The following is a 17,077-nucleotide window of genomic DNA, read 5'->3' on the forward strand; positions in this document are numbered from 1 at the left end:
GTTATAATTGATAGCTTTATTTACTGTATTTCAAGAGCCTTGTTAATGCTGTGCATGAGGTTTGCGGTTGACAGCAAAATGTATGGCATGCTCTAGAGCTGGGACAGAAACACAGCAGACAAAGAAATATTTTTTTCTTTTCTTTGATATGAACGCAAACAAAAGAAAAAGCCCTGTTTGACAATTGACGTCACTAAACTCATGGCCAAGAAAAACCTCATGCATCAACAGCTGGGCAAAGTAACCACTTTTTCCATGTTCTCATTTTGGATAAAGTAAAATGACATTCAATTGCATAACGGCAAACAAACCATTCTTCATAGTAAAAAGGGCACAATTCCTTTAAAATGATTACAATCACATCCTTGTTTGTACGTAAAGGGGGACAAGAGGGACTGACTGTTGATCACAAACCTAGGTGCAAAAGTCACACAACAGTTTTAAACTTAACATACTGTTAGTTTTCTAATAATTGCAGGTCCAGTCAAACTTCTCCCTCAGTTAAGACTAACACAGGCTGAAAACCAAACAAACAGGTACCCTGTGCAACAAGAACCACAGCAGGAACAGCAGCCTTTCATAAAACAAACCATCAGTGCCATTTTGGATGTTAACTGCATTAGACTGCACTCCATTAAAATGACAACACAAATGTACACTTTTACTCAGGAGGATAGAACACTGACCTATTCAATATTTATATATAAAAAAAAATTTTTTTTAATCATAAATAAAAATTTCCAGAAGGAAAAAAACCCTATAGGAAAGGCCTTTAGTGTTAGACACTATGAAGACCAACTTGTGTTGTATGCGTGTAACTGCAAGGTTTTTCATTGCTCCTCCTGGCAACTTGCCATGTGTTTAGGCCACTTGGGGGGTAAACACACACACCACAGCTGACATTTTCTTTAACCAAGGGAACAGTTGTCTCTACAGAATAACAGTAACGTTTTCTTATATTCCTCTTTGCAGCTCTAATGTGTCAACCATCACACCAACTTTAAACTATACAAGCTATTCATAAGATTAATATGTACATAATAGCAAACAATGCGCAAAGACAATAAGTTAAATATTTTCTTACAAAAATGCTCTCACGTCTTTACATACAAGGCATGTTGGACAAAACGGGGTCCAGCACAAAGGGGCAATACACAAATCCAAATTGATTTTTTGTCCAGTGCTTCATGTCACATTTCTATTTGAGGGGAGCGTACATGAATGGTCGCTACTGTCATTGTACAACAAATGCCAGTGAAGCTGAGCACCATCCATCCAAAAGCTAGCAGCTTGTGCTCAGCATCCTCAGTCTTTCACACTGTCACTACGTTTACCCCGACACAACATGGCTTTCACTTCTCGACTTAACATGCATTTGGACAACCAGCAACATTTAGAAAGCACACATTTTTCTCGGCATTGCGGAGGTGGAGGGTCTGCAGGAAAAACGGTTCCCTGGCCAGAGAAGAACTGTTTTTGCGGTTTTCCTTATTGCCACCGCGCTCTCACTTGGGAGACAAATCCTGGAGGGAAGCGAAGGGAGAGTTGCTGGACGACGACGGTGACACGCCCTCCATTTTGCCCGGGGACTCCGTGGAGGAGCAGACGCTGCTCAGGCTGCCGTCCATCAAACCATCTGGAGAGTGGCTGCATGTACACAAGGGGGTTTCAAATCTTGATTTACTTTTTACATGTGACAGAACTAAGTTTTTTGTTTTTAAACCGGGCATTTAAAAGTTTTAGTCACACTGTGTGCTGCAACAATCTTAAAACTGCACCACAGACAAATTCTATTCTACCACTGATCTTGAAATAAGTCCTCCAAGGTAGAAATCTCACACAATTTAAAGACATTTCAATTTACTAAACCACACTTGAATTTCCAACTTAAAATTACTCCTGAGTGGCTGTTCTCACTCGTACAGTTCTTCAAATAAGAGGTCAAGTGTGCTTGCTCCAAGCTGACGATATGGCACTCATTTGAAGTTCACTGTAAAACGGACACGTAAAACAATAAGAAAGTACGCTTTGTAAATCTAAAAACCAAAATGATTTACAACCAAATCACATTACTAACAAAATTCTTAATGCTAACAATGCAAAACACCACATATGGGCTATTAGCATTGTGTTGCCAAGCAAAAAGTGAGTAATGTGTTAAGCCAACTTATTGCTTTTGTGGCATTCATATTCAAACGTATATCATTTGCTGGGCTTGTATACAGTACCATAGGTGTCAAACTCTGGTCCTCGAGGGCCGGAGTCCTGCAGGTTTTGGATGTTTCCCTTCTCCAACACAGCTGATATATGATCAGCTCATCAGCAAGCTCTGCATAAGCCTGATAATGATCCCGCTGATAGGAATCAGCTTGTGTTGGAAGAGGGAAACCTCCAAAACCTGCAGGATCGAAGTTTGACACCTATGCAGGAGATGTAATGCACTCAAATTACACAGCAGTCACATTTCAATGTATTTGCCATTGCATTACATGAAAGTGAGAAAATGAAGAACTGTTTTCAAATGACTTGAGAACACAATACATTCAAGGAATCCAAGGGCTAAATCTTTAGCTAAATACAAGCAGAGTTGCTTTCTGGTGAGACTTGAAGGAGTCCATTTATCGGTGGCGACTACTTAGAATGTCTTACCAGGAGCCGAGATCTGCCAAGTTGGAGACGTCAGACGACAACATAGTGGTGGTGCCTTGAAAGAGCCTTTTCGGCTGACTCTCTGTCTCCATCTCGCCTGCACAGTAAGAGACAACAACAAAATTAATTTGTGTTACCACGTATAAAAAATTCTCCCCAATCTCTTATCACCAGTCTGCATTGTAATTGTTCAAAACTGTTGGTTTTTAACACCAAGTGTTACCATACATGTGGAAACAACAAATCACAAACTCATTTAAATTGTTCTGCAACCGATAAAGGGCGCAAACTTGCTAAGCTAAAATGACATGCATCATCTGCTCGTTGTTGCCACATCGTGTTGCAAGACACATAAACTTTAACCACTGCAATGTTTTTTATATGCTAATGATTATGATTATTGTTAATGCTTGTGGTATGGTTACTACCATCTTTACCAGCAAAAAATGCACGAAGCGTCTCTCGCTGTTCAACTTTCAACAAGGAAACGGTGAGTAATTCTGCAAGAACAGAATTAATTTGCATCGTCCATGCTAGCTTTGTTTGGTTCTTGTGTGCCGCGGCGTCGGCGCTGGCTTTCTGGTTTTGTCACAGCCGCCCCAAACGCAATGTCGCTCTCTGATTGGCCCGAACCAGTTCGGATCGGTGGAAGTCAACGGGCTCGGTACAAAATGTATTCTCGGGAGTTTGTGAACTCACAAATACTGCGAGAATTTAGCTTGGAAAGCAAGGTTAGTGGGTACCCTGAAGCTTTAAAGAAACTACCGGTTGGTTGTTAATAATAAATATTGACATTCTTACCTTTGCGTTTTATGGGCCCAAGTATGCTGGCTCTGATGCAGTTGATTGGGCTCTGGCTACGTCGACTGAGGGTAAAAACGTGGACTTTACAAGTTCATATCAAACTGTTCCCGAGACACACTAGTCTTCTTTAATCATCAGACAACCCATTAAAAGTAAATAAACAAAAACATGTAGCATTGTAACCAAAGTAATGACATGCCGGCATAAGGCAAAGTGTGGTTGTCTATTAAGACTATAATGGTGTCTTTAAATTTCACAAAATGAATACAGAACAGACAGAAGACATCAAAAGTGAGGCTGCGATCCTTCAGAACTTACACATTTCCCCCAATTGTGACATGTTAGCCCACCCAACCAGCTGTGAGTTAATAATGGTCAAATTGAAGGCAGCAAAAAGACTACAGGAGGCCAAATGCGCATGTATGATATTGGAAAAATCAATATGGAGTGCAGACTCACCCAAAGCGCCTGGTTGGACTTGGTATCGGACTGGGAGTGAGGCCGTTGCTGCTCACAAGGATTTGAAGGGAAGGAGAAAAGCACTGCTGCTCTCAGCAAGGAACACAGATTGATACACAACAGACGAGACAACCAAAATCCTTGTCAGACTTCTGCAGAGCCATTCATTTCTTTCACACAAAAGGTTGGATCTCAAGGGATTTTTTTTTTTTGTCCTCTAGGGACATCATTCCTATCCGCATCACGGCAACATATAGACACAAATGAATGCAATCGGACCTCATACAAATGTGTATGAAAATTCCGATATGTACTGCAAATAAATAAGACGATATATTCTGTTAATGAGAGCTTTAAGGCCCAAATAATCTTTAAAAATAAAAAACAAAATAATTGCCAATGGTGGCCATTGTGGTAGAAAAAGGTTAGCTGGGTCATCTGCTCAGTGGCAGTACAATCAGTTATTGCGCATTTTAACAGACTAAAAAGTCAGAAGTACCTTTTTCCCTATCCCCCTGGTTGGGGACGGTGCCGGGGACACAGGCACAAAGTCGACGCGCTTCGGAGACGACGACGCAGACTTTTCCAAATCATTGTCGCTCTACAAAAAACAACAACAAAAACTGAACATTGGTCATCACACACCAAGATAGTTTACGTCATCAAAAATAATGTTGGAGTATTATACTACCAACTCAGCCTGATCTTGAAAGGCTGGTGGCCCTGTTAACTCCCAAATACAGTAATTGTATTATTTTATCTCGCATGTTTGTTCACACTAACTCCACAAAAAGAGCAGCGATTACCAGAAGCCCAAACATGCCATGAGGAAATACATTCGAGAGATGACATTGACGTGCGTCAAGTGAGCTTCCTTACCAGACTAAGACTTTCCTCCCAGGACTGGCTTATTTGCATAGCAGCTTGAACTTCCCTGTGTGGACAAAAAAAGGAAACAAGAACATAATTTAACACCCAGAGGGATAATTCCACCATTTTCTGCTGTTTTATAGGTACAGCTAAAAGCAAGTGAACATGTAGCATGTGGATGTAACTGGAGATTAGTGATTGTTCAGTCAGTATGTACAATTTAAGTTTTTTGTAAACATATTGCTTAGCAGTTATCATAACCACATAGCGCTAACAGTTTGAATCGGAGTGTGTAATCTGAACAGAGCAGCATTCAATTAGAATCCCAGAATGGACCGTGTTCAATTCTGCCGCAGTTCACACAGCGATAATTGTGATTAACCTGAACGATTATTGATCCTGTGTGGAATGGTGTGTTAAAAATTTATTATTTAGCTGACAATTGTTTATGCTAAACCTGCTCAAAATTTATGACAACAGATCCTTATAAGAGTGGTCAACACAAGCTTGTCTGAAATGGAACAATGGCCAATTAGGAAGCTTGTTGAATCTCGTGCTGTTGCCACACAGATACAGGAGCAACTGCTTAAATCCCCAAAGTAATTCACCACAACAAATATGACAAGGAGAAGAGCTGTCAACCACAACCAGAAAATATAGGATTTTTGTATTTAAAAAAACAAAAAACTTTTCGTTCACAAAATATTATATAAAAAGTGAAAATGCTTAAAAAAAACACAACTATAACTGAAACTATATCTTCTGTTTTGAAAACAAACTATAATTAGAGCGAAAATATCCTTTATAGTCTTTGTCAATTAATATCATACATGAGTGTTCGGGGCTCATTTTAAACATATTTATTTTGGTATAGGTGTACATCTGTACAGAAGAAGGAAGGTCAAAATACACAGTTCACATGTTCAAATTCTGTTTGTGTGTACCCACTTAAAGAGGTTCCCTGTACAGAAAATCCTTCTAGTGCTTCAATAATGGATAATCTTACCGCTCATGTGCTGTTTCTCTGTTCATCAGATCGACACCTTCTTCCTGAGACAGCACATAAAAGTGTTAAGTAAGTATTTAAATAACCACAGCAACACAATTACACAATCACTTAATAATGTCTCTGTTGGAATCTGGTACTACCAATCGATCATTTATTTTAGACCGAAGGTCTTGTAAACCCCAAAATGTTACTCTTGCATGTTTATAAGGCACCATTAATCCCTATGGTTTGAGAGGGAGATGGTGATTTGCCATGCTTATGTTACTACATGACTGGTCATGGTTGCAGAGGTTCTTCTTCTTACTTGTTTGATCTGATGAAGCCTGGTGCTGGGGACACGGATGGGTGATGACGGAACCTACAATCAAAGATGAAGGCACAGCAGTCAAAAATAAATAACTCCAAAAACAGAAAACACATTGAAATTAGATTTTGTACCATATTGGGCCTGTTGACAACCGTTGTGCTATTTCTGCGGCATCTCAAGACCTCTCTCTGGAACACTTGGGAGTTATCACTGCAATGACAAATTTGTCTTAGCCCAGAGCTTACACTCAAGAGGTCAGTGCTGACTACACCGAAATGAACATAATAAAAAACACGTTAAGTGAAAGTTAGCAAAATAACCTGAGGCCATTAATCATGGGTGCACTGCTGGATCTCCTCAGCTGTCCCTCGGTCTGAACTAAGGAAGATGGGCTGTCCAGGTCTAGTTCCATCTTTTCTTGTGGTAGGACTCTTGAATTGTGCATTGTGTCAACTGCCAAGTTAATGCTGCGATTATTTTGCGATCCAAAAGGCCAAGTCCAAACGGTTACATGTTTGCTCTCGGAACGTGTAATCTTCACAGGTTTTAGACTAAATCATCAATCAGGCAGAAGTGGGTAATAAAAAAAAAGCTCCAGAATCAGACAGAACCCAGCGTAATCAACGAGGCCCGTCTTCTGAACAACTCCAGCGTGTAGAAAACTTAACGTTATCAAACCAAATAGCGTTGTCACTACAATTCCATAGACGAAATTGTCAGGACATCCACGAATTGTCCGAGTTAACGTTATTCGTAACGTTAGGTGGGCTCACCAACTTCCCAGAAGGATGGTTAGCATGCAATGGCTAAACGCAGTACAATGACCACTAACTCGAGTAGAGTTGCGAGAGCGTGTCTACTGACAACAACTGTTACCATTGAAAGCTAGCGCATGAAATAAAGTAGCTCGGTGTGGCTACAATTACCAACTAATAACCAAGTACACAATGAACGTTCCAGTCAAATGCAATTTTACATCAAGAGGTTCTGATAACTCGCGGGTTTCCTTCTCCTAACACAGAGCTCCTGTTCGCGGTGTTGGATTTAGCTTGTTGCTCGCTAACATTAGCTTGCCGCCAGTAGCTCAGCAGCCTAGCCAAATAGGCTAACTAGCTAGAAGCGTTAGCATTACCGCCAATAGCCGTAATGCCATGTCCAGAGAGCGGGTTCACTCATCATTAGCTGAACCCTCGCGTCCATCTGAGTTGATATCGACAAAGACGGCAAAGTCCCACTGAAACAAGCTAAGCACTGTATGGAGAAAATTTACGACACAGAGTTACGTTATTCAGTTTCTGTAGGTCGCCTCCAATAAAGCATTGGAGCCTTACAGTATCGCATCACAGCTGCAGCAGCTACTTGTTAGCATAATAGCCTAACTTCACGCCCCTATAAGGATTGCCGTTAGGCCAGCCTCCACTTGGTACTCTGCATTACGGTAACGAACCATCGACCAATCAAAAATCAAAATAAAGGCTCAAAAATAAAAATGTGCATGAATTATTTTTAATTAGATATATTTATATAAAATAATTCCTACATTATGAAACAACCATTCTGCTGTTGCATTTTAATTTCAAAAGTAAATTTAAAACAACTTATATTATGCAATCATCTTACTTCTGCAAGATACTAAACAATCCAAGAATGCTATACTCATGGCAGTTTCGTTAAGATCTGACAATGTGCCTCAAAATAAAAGTATTTCAAAACTCCGTAACATGCATTCATCCATCCATCAATTGTGAACTCTGCTCATTGTAATCTTTTCAGGAACAAAGGGTGGCTGGCTCCTATCCCATCTGACTTTTTAGGCAAAAGGCAGATTACATCCTGGCCTGAACTGGTCGCCCCTCGACAGTCAGTCAAATGCAGGGCACATAATGGGCAACCATTCACACTCAATTACACGGTCACTGAGTGGGAGCTGAACCCAGGCTGCCTGTACCAAAGTCTGGCAAATGTACCATGACACCATCAGTGACATAAAACATTCAGTTTCTCTCATTTTAAATTTATTATCTTTTATGTCAAATTAAGTTCACCTGTACAAGTTATAGTGCATTTGTTTCTTCGTGAAATTTTCCCAGAAAGCCGAATACCCTGAACTGTGAGAATAGCTAATGTAATTGTATTCTTATTAAGACATGAGTTAAACAGTGAACCACAGATTGAAAATTTAACCTAGTTGAGTGCACAGTAAAAACATAAAGCCTTACCAGAAAATATTGGATGTTGCTGGAACGTATGACCTAAAAACCAACATGAATATTTCCTGGAAGCAACAAATACTAAATATTGGCGTGCCATCTGGAAGCAAAAAGCAATTTTATTCTCATAAAACTATTTGTCAGCTACTAAATAATCAAATACACAAGTCAGGGTGTAAATATTTATTGAGCAGCCCAGCAAAACCCAACAATAATTTATAGGGGTGGCACCACTGGTTGAGAGCTTGTATAGAGTAGTAAAACAGGTAAAGGTGAACATATTGGTCAGGTCTGCCTAGTTAAAACAGTTCAAAACTAAAAGTGATAATTTTTTTGAGTATTCGTGATTTAACAGCAATTGAGACCTAACAGGTTGGCACACAAATACATACAATGATCAACAGCTTTGATTAAACAAAAAAAAACAACTAAATACGTCATGATTCATCATCACTTAATTTGCGATTTCAGTGGGAAAGCGGACATACAAAAAGTGTCAAAAGAGCCATCCCACAACAGTTTGTTCCAAGTACAGTCGACTACCAATATTCGCGGGGGATAAGGACGAGGCCGGACCACCAATAGCGAAAATCCATCTATATTTAACGGCCATCGAAATGCATTGGGGGAGAGAGATAATCGATATTTCTAAACCCCAACATTTATTTAAAAAAAAAAAAAAAAAAAAAACATGACCAACATTCAGTGTATGTTTTCCATGAAAAACAAGGATGAATGGAGAAAAAATATATATATTTAAAAAGGATGGGGGGGTTGGGGTAAAAAAAATCCACAAATATGTAAATCCGCAGGTGCCGAACTGAGAGTATCTGGGGGATCGACATGTAAAAGCAAATTAACAAATGTATTTATTTATTTTTTTGGTAAAATGTTGAAAATCTTTTAAAATATAACAGTGATATTGTACTGTACGTCAAGTTAGCAGCATTGCTTTCAAAATCATAAAAGCTAAATGATCAAACCACCACTCAATGGTGGGGCAAAAGCACACGGCCACAATTCTTAGGCAAATTGTATTATTAATCTATACAATATATCATTAATAATATACACAATTCAGTTGACGCCTGAAATTGATGGGGACCAGTCTGTCCCACGAATAGCAAAAGCCCACTTATTATTGAGGCACAAAAGAAAGAAAGAAAAAATAACATTAAAACCCAAAAAACTATTCAAAGAAAAAAGCCGATAAACACTCAATGTATGATTTTAATTATTTAGGGGGAATAGGGGTGAAGAAAAAAAAACACCCAAAATAATTTTAAGAGCAGTCATATGAAAAGTGAGGTGACAAAAACATTTCGCTTTGAAGATTTAATCTGCAAGTAACAAAAATGAGCAGTGTTTCATCCATAACCTCAACTTCTTGAAATTTAACCTTCACAGCTTAGTTTGTCTTTAACTGTACATTGTAAATTGTTAGATTAATAGCCAAAATCATTTTTGTATTTACTGTCACAATACAACAACAACAACAACAAAAATACCAATGTTTTTGGCTTGAACTGCATTTTTTTCTTTAAGATTGTCAGTCATCTAGGTCATGTTTTTCTGCAAAGGTTGAAATGAGGCAACTGTCCTGTGTATTTAATGAATTTGATGCATTTTTTTTTCTTGTTTTCAGAAAAAGTTGAAAAATAACTTGGGCAATTATGCTATTTAGACTAATGAATTGAAATTTAGATGACGAACCAATTTTGATGATCTAGAGGAAAAACTGCCTCAGTGTTGTTCTATGAAACTTTGGCGGCATGTGCTTATATCATCGTACACACCAGCAAACACTGGGTCGAGAGGTGCCGAGGAGACTAACTATAAAAGATGAATCTCTACACTTTGGCAAAAACTAAAAATGCAGGTCTGTGGCTTGCTGCCACTGAATTGAAAAAAATGAAAAAAATAAGTACCGGTAATTTGCTTGCCCATCCTTGACAGAACTAGATCAATCACCTAAAACATTTCAAATATCTTTAAAACCAATGGACCTTGTTGTCTTTCTGAACTTTGTCATTGTGGTTGTGTAAGAAAAAAAAGCTTGACGAGTATAACTATAGCAAACTTCAAAAAGGTTATCTATTGACTTTATAGCCACACTGTACTGCCCAGACATGCTTTTATCTGAGCTAAGTAAGAGATGCAGTTGCAAAAGCTGAAACGTGCAATAATTGGGGGTAGATAACCTGAGCAGAGTTTTTTTATGATGCACTCAAAAATAAAATTGGTCTTAAAAAAATAGAACCAGCCATCAAAAAAAAATAAAGGTGCCCTTCATGCCTTGTACTTCTCCTTCCCTGTTTCGCTAATAACGCAGATATGCTGAAACACAAAAGAAGCCAACAATTAAGAATTGTAACAAACTCTGAAAAAATTATAGACTTTAAATATGTTAGTAGGAAATCCACAGATCATTGAGTATTAGCACTGGCAATTTCACATAATGAGATTCTCTCCTGCATGTACTGTTTTCTTATAATTCAAATATGTACCAATCAGTGTTATTTTAAGTGACAACAACCTTGCATTCCATTATGCATATTAAGAAAAAAGGTTTGTTTTTTTCTTGGTCAGCTTAAGATTCAAGTGAACTGTAATCAGACAGTGGCAATATTTCAGTGATAGAAACTGCATACTCACATTTAGATCTCTAAAGTACTCATTGTAGTCTAGTGCATATCCCACCACAAATTTGTCAGGAACCTCAAATCCTACAACTGAAAGAGAGACACCAAATATATTAAAGACACCTCAATTGACAGAAAACACATGCTCATTATTTTAAAAAAAACAACAACAAAAAACAAAGTTTCAACTCACAGTCTGGTCGGTACCCAACACTTCTTGGTGTCCTTTTCACCAACAAACTGTAGATGAAAACAAAGTTAAATTACTGTACTTCATTTAATAATAAGGATATTTAATTCAATAAATATTTAAAAAATAGTTAAAATAAAATAAATAAAGTGGTTAGAGCTTCTTTTTTTTGTTGCATGTGCCTCTTTAGTTAGGAACAGAAGTATTTGGACAAGCTATCCATAAAGACCAGTTTGTGCTATATTTGGTGTTTATTTGTGATATTTGCTTGTTACTTCCTACTACATACAGCAAACTGTCTTCATGTTTACATTCCCCTATTGCAAGCTTTTTTGGTTGATACATTTGGAATTATTTTGTTTGCTGTGGTTTACGATTCTCAATTGTGCAGAAAGTATATCCCACGGAATTGATGACTATATTTTTGGTGCTTAAAATATCACAAAAATACCTTCAGTCTATGTATCTGTATCTTTGTTTATAGAACACGGGTAAAACTGATAAATGAGTATTTTGGTCCCTTAAATCATCACTCCAGTCAAACAATTGCCAAATGCCAATTTAAATTGTTATTTTTTCTTGAAGTACAATAATATGAAAATAGATTGCAGCTGGTTAGTTGTTGGTTAACTGACCCAATACTTTTGAGCCTTTGAAAACAGAGCTACTCTGTCCCTTGGCATTGTCCAAATACTTCTGCACTTAAATGTAAGCACATGGTTGCTTAGTCTAGAAGGAATTTACATTACCTTGCCACTTTAACCATTTTGGGATTGTACTGTTTAAGGAGTTGCAATAATGTCTTCATCGTCTTCCCAGTGTCGATAATATCCTTCAAAACATCACCAGAGAAGCTCATATTAATTGATATTCAAGCAGAAACCGGAGTACAATAGTATCGAATGCATATACGTACCTCCACAATCAGCACATTCTGTGAAAAAGAAATAAAGTTGAGTTAAATTGCAAACATTTTATCTTCCCGCGACCCTAGAGGATAAGCGGTTCGGAGAATGAATGAATGGAATGAACATTTTATCTTAACAAGCAGCCAAGGGAGGCTCACTTGAGTATGACTCTCTGTGCCTGTTCAGTGCACACTAAACACAGAGGGCTCTATTTTTGTTGACTGGCGCACGTGCGCTGGGCGTAAAAACGTGTTGCATCTAAATTTTTGTGGCAGCACAACACAATCCTGCGCGATTAGGGGCTGTCTTGAGCCTTTACGTGCGTTCCTGCGGACACAGCTGCCGCGCCTCCAGCACATCATGCGACGGCTCCCTAGGAGTTCCACTGCCAATTTGGTCACAAAAAGTAGAATACATTCTAGACTGCATAAAAGGAGGTCTATTTTGCAGCACAGCTGATCTAACATGATTTTGGTGCATTTAATGGCGGTACAGGCGGTCAGATCGGTGTGCCGCGCGGGCATATGTGGTGGACATCATTGCAATTCATCATAAAATTGACAACAGCATGGGACAATCCCTCGGAATCATTGTAGAAATCAGTTTGCTGAACTGATTATTACCATGATCATCCTAAATATATATTTTAAAACAGCACACACCTGACCATGTGGTAAAATAATGAGTGGTGGGGGTCGTGAGTAGTGTTAATTTTGATAAATTTTAATTTTAGTATTAAAGTTTTAGTCATAATTTAGTCATCTGATTGTATTTTAGTTTTAATCCAATTTTACTTGACGAAAATGAAGACTTATTTTAGTGAACGAAATAATGAGCAATTTTAGTCAACTAAATTGTTTTCCTTCAGCATACATTTCAGCATTTATACAGAAAATTATAACACCCATGTGTAACTGTAGTTAACGGTATCGTTATCAAACTTTGTTTCAATGAAACATGTTGAACTGACAATAATATGCGGTCATAAAACTTTTTTACCTAAATTTTAAAAAGTGCATAATTGTCTGAGATTGAATTTACAGCTGCACAATGAATGGAAACCTGTTTGAACATAAAAAAAAAAGTTTCTGAGTGGTTCTTTTCTTTCAACTGCGTTTCATTCCTTCTTCTGATTGGATTTAGTGATTTTTTTTTCACTGAGTTGTTTTAATTTTAATCATTGACAAAATTGTCAGTCAACTTAGTTATCCTCATCGTCTTCGTTTAATTTTCGTCTGAAAAACAAATGTGACAAAAATACGATGACAACTTTTTGTTGACAAAAGTATCAGTTTGTTTCAAATTGTCCACATCACATCATCCCTAAGGGTAGATCTTATCTTGACGTTTCTCTGCCGATGTCATGCACGGGCACCCACCCGTCTGCTTCTTTTTCTGCAAAGTCAAGCCTGGCATAGTCGAGTGTACTGCGCTCCAATCCCTCCTCCCTCTGCATATTAGGAAGGCTGCTACGATTGGCCGGGAAAGCGCTTTTAAAAGTTCCATCCCACAATGGCGCACAAACGCCCATGATGCCCAGTTCCACCCGCCCAGTCTACGAAAATACCACAACAAAGAATACTCTTCCCATGCGTACCATTAGACTTTGCACTAGACTTACGCCAGGAACAAAAATAGGGCCCAGAGAGTTCGCTACAGCAGTGCATGACAATGAGTGGCACTTAGTTGTAATACTAGAATGTGATCATTTGAAGTATCACTCACCTTGCCGGTCAGAGTAGACAAGTCATCTCCTCCAATGACTTTGATTTCTCCTGTTGACTGGTCATTCTGCATGAACAGGAATCAAGCAAACCCATTGCAGATGAAAAACATACAGTTTACAATGTGTGTGTGTGTTTTTGCTTATATAAAAATGATTACACAGTAGCTCTTGAGGCGAATGAAGTCCACCGTCATGGGGATGGAGCGGTCACTGTTCCTGTTCAGGGCCTTGATGTAGTCCAGCAAGTCTGCAAAGAACTTGTAGCCTCCTTTCAGCACACAGAGGGCAACAATGTGGTGCCCTCCCATTTCCTTCATGATCTCCCTGGCCAGTCGCTCCGTCCTGGGATCACATGAGGGGAACGGAAGCGCCCGAGAGGGGAGACAGCTCAGTTTTATGCTAAGTGTAGGCGGTTACCCTAACCCTACGTTTCTTCTAAAAATGAACAAATTGTTTTGAAAGAGGTTGCACTATAAAACACAGCCTCTTGGTAATTAAAAGAAAATCTTATTTTCTTAATAATGCCTGTTCAGTTTCAAACTACAAACATATTTACTAAATAACCACTGTTTTAAACAAACCCCCCTATTTAGCAGTAGAGGCTGATAAAATAATTATCAAAATAAAAAAATATGATAGCTAATGTCATTAGCTATCATATTTTTGCAAGCTTGTGAAAAATGTGAAAGCCCACCTGTCCAAAATGAGCCCGTGTGGGATGTAGACCCTTTCCAAGTCACATGCATAGTGCTTTGGTATGCAGAACAGGTCCAGGTCGTACCCCTGCTCCTCATCGGTGATCTGAAAAGAAGTAAGAGACAGGAGTGTTCCCATTAGATTAATCTGATAAAAGGGGAGTACAAGCTAAGATGACAAGGTTATTGTGGCTTTACTTCCCCATGAAAAGGTTCCAAACTCCTGCGTCATACAATAGTACGCTCACACTCACCGAAGGAAAATGATTACAATTTGGAAAATCATGATATTGCACCTCCTCCTAAACAATGCCTACATTTTACCACTGAAATTAAATGCACTTAACAAAAGATAACATAACATAACATAACTAAACACCTGAGAGGCATTTACAATTTAGGCACTGTAAAAATATCAACCCCCCTCCCCATTGCAACCAGTTAAACTGTCTGCACCTTAATAGCCATACATAGATTTTCTTGAAAACCCTATACAATGTTTTCTGTATTTTGTCAAATACTCTGCACAACTGTTTGTCTGGCGAACTCAGACGACATAACTGGTGTCATGTGAAAGCTGAGAAACTGGTGTTGAGTTGCCCTGGTAATAACGTGAGTAATCAAGAGTAGACTACACGTTTTGACTATAAGGTAAGCTAGAGTAGTGTAGCGTCCTTACACGCCTCCCAACGGAAAATGTGGTTGAGAGAATGAAACAAAAAACATGCCCATCTGTTTGGGCTAAACACTCTCAAATCCAGATAATGGTAGTGTACACAGCAGATGTCCCTCAAGGACTGAGAGAGTGTTTTTTCCACACTTACATAATGTGAGGTGAACTCTGGTCAAGGACAACCTTGAAGTTTGTACAGGAAAATTCCACATTTGTGCAACAGTGCACTTAACAGCACTTTAACTCATGATACAGGAGCACTACTTGCATGTAATTATTTTTTTCATTCCATTTCATTTGTTGTTTTATTTATTTACTCCTTCCTTGTGTCTGTCACTTATTTTCATGAGACAACATTAAATGTGGCACTTAAAGCTGACTTATAACTGCAGGCAACTTTAAATACAGCAGTGCTCATTTGGAATTATTATTATTAATACCAAGGCTCGTTTTAGTGTAGTACATAAATACTGTAAATAGTAAACAATACCACAAAAAAAGGGGAAAAAAAGACAAAACAATACAACTTATTCCTCATGTGTGGCATTTTAACAATTTGGGCCCAGAGAGTGCTAAATAATAATAAATAAAGGCTCTGTCTTAATTTATTTTTTGGTTTGCACACATGGGAAAAAATGTTGATTACTTTGTTGGATAACTTGAAAAAAGAATAATAATAATAATTTGACCATGAACATGTTAAACTAAGGTGTATCACACTGTCTTCAAACTTGGAATTATCACGTAGTTACTTGAGCCATAGAACGCAAGGAAGAGAGTTCATTGTTTCAAGACACTTGATGTTTCACATGTTATTCATAAGTCTTCATAAGTTTCAAGTCCACGGGACTGGAGTCAACAACGTTGGACCTGGCCGAAAGAGGACAACAATGGATGACAAATTAAATATATATATATGAACTGTAACCAATGAACCCATAATCTCCACAAAAATGAAAGGTGTACTCCAAGTTCAGGGTGCATGCATAGTTGCATACTGACAAGAAAAAGTTTCACGGAAAAGCTTTGCATCAGTGGCAGGCACGGTTCAAATTCGAGACAACTGGAACACTTTGCTCATGAGGGGTGGGCCAAAATACATGGTTGTCAGGTGCAAAGATCTCTTTGATATCATTTGTGTCGAGGCCTGTTTCAGTAGTTTGCTTTTAAAACTCATAGTAACTGTATTGTATTATTTGTATAAGGTCTGGTCTTGCGTTTGCGTTTCTTGCTGCCGGCTGTTAGAGAGTATGGTGATGAAGTGTGGCGGTAGTAAAAGGAAATACATTTCGTCTGAGTCACGTACACAAGGCATGGGTGGGCGCGTGCTTGTCGCCATAGCCGTAGGCCACACTTGAAACCGTTGGGACGGTGACAAACACAAAACGCGAAAAAGGTAGGTAAGGCGTATTACAAAGCATTAGTGACATACACGAACGCAATAAAACATAGTAACGCCCACGTACGATGTGGGAGCAGCGGGAATTCACTCATATGTCTACCCGCATGGCTTTCTGGGAGGTGAGTGAGACTTACCACAACACACTGGCCGGATGTCGCCATGTCTGTTCTCGCCGGACTTCCCTTTACTGTACCGTGCTCCCCGAAATGACGGAGAAAAAAAGATTACAGTTCCTAATGTTACAGTCCCTTCTGACAGCTCACATGGAGAAGCTAGCTGCCTCGCTGCTGCTGTCCCTTTCCGGCTCACACTCACATGACGTTTCTCTGCTCTAGTAGAGTGTGAATGTTGACAGGAATGGATGACGTAAGAAAGAGGCGCGCAATCAAGCAGCAGGATTTGGGAGACCCTCCCACTTCATACAACGGACGCATTTGGAATATGGGAGCTGAGGTGGCAACATTCTGTGGTAAAAAGTAATACTGACGGTGATTCAACTTTTGTACTTACGTTTTTTGTTTTAAGTCTGAATA

General features: G+C 38.8%; 2 protein-coding genes and 1 non-coding gene across 3 annotated transcripts; all 3 read right to left on the reverse strand.

The window, feature by feature from the left end:
* Position 1: 1 nt before the first annotated feature.
* On the reverse strand, positions 2–7,494 carry pabir2 (PABIR family member 2). Its single transcript, XM_086085384.1, has 10 exons — positions 6,419–7,494; positions 6,230–6,308; positions 6,096–6,149; positions 5,789–5,832; positions 4,792–4,846; positions 4,412–4,513; positions 3,913–3,998; positions 3,451–3,515; positions 2,650–2,746; positions 2–1,647 (listed from the first exon to the last, which is right to left on the reverse strand). The coding sequence occupies exons 1-10, from the start codon at positions 6,541–6,543 to the stop codon at positions 1,506–1,508; spliced, it is 849 nt and encodes a 282-aa protein (XP_085941510.1). The 5' UTR covers positions 6,544–7,494; the 3' UTR covers positions 2–1,505.
* Positions 4,582–4,706, reverse strand: LOC147168266 (small nucleolar RNA U109). Its single transcript, XR_015096161.1, has one exon. It is a non-coding gene; the product is annotated as a small nucleolar RNA U109 (small nucleolar RNA).
* A 982-nt stretch (positions 7,495–8,476) lies between the features above and the next one.
* Positions 8,477–16,910, reverse strand: hprt1 (hypoxanthine phosphoribosyltransferase 1). Its single transcript, XM_086084755.1, has 9 exons — positions 16,679–16,910; positions 14,469–14,575; positions 13,933–14,116; positions 13,774–13,839; positions 12,057–12,074; positions 11,890–11,972; positions 11,144–11,190; positions 10,964–11,040; positions 8,477–10,645 (listed from the first exon to the last, which is right to left on the reverse strand). The coding sequence occupies exons 1-9, from the start codon at positions 16,703–16,705 to the stop codon at positions 10,598–10,600; spliced, it is 657 nt and encodes a 218-aa protein (XP_085940881.1). The 5' UTR covers positions 16,706–16,910; the 3' UTR covers positions 8,477–10,597.
* Positions 16,911–17,077: the final 167 nt, after the last annotated feature.

This window comes from Leptonotus elevatus, chromosome 9 (genome assembly GCF_054856555.1).
Source record: "Leptonotus elevatus isolate MCC_2025b chromosome 9, RoL_Lele_1.0, whole genome shotgun sequence".
NCBI lineage: Eukaryota > Metazoa > Chordata > Actinopteri > Syngnathiformes > Syngnathidae > Leptonotus > Leptonotus elevatus.

Excerpts from the sequence above, each read along its gene's own strand:
- pabir2 (XM_086085384.1), bottom strand. The coding sequence starts at position 6,543 with ATGCACAATTCAAGAGTCCTACCACAAGAAAAGATGGAACTAGACCTG. Across the intron at positions 3,999-4,411 it reads CCAGGGGGATAGGGAAAAAG|CAGTGCTTTTCTCCTTCCCT; the intron begins GTACTTCTGACT and ends TGCTGAGAGCAG. Across the intron at positions 2,747-3,450 it reads TGGGCCCATAAAACGCAAAG|GCGAGATGGAGACAGAGAGT; the intron begins GTAAGAATGTCA and ends CTTACTGTGCAG.
- hprt1 (XM_086084755.1), bottom strand. The coding sequence starts at position 16,705 with ATGGCGACATCCGGCCAGTGTGTTGTG. Across the intron at positions 14,576-16,678 it reads CATCCGGCCAGTGTGTTGTG|ATCACCGATGAGGAGCAGGG; the intron begins GTAAGTCTCACT and ends ACTTCTTTTCAG. Across the intron at positions 11,041-11,143 it reads TGTTGGGTACCGACCAGACT|TTGTAGGATTTGAGGTTCCT; the intron begins GTGAGTTGAAAC and ends TCTCTCTTTCAG.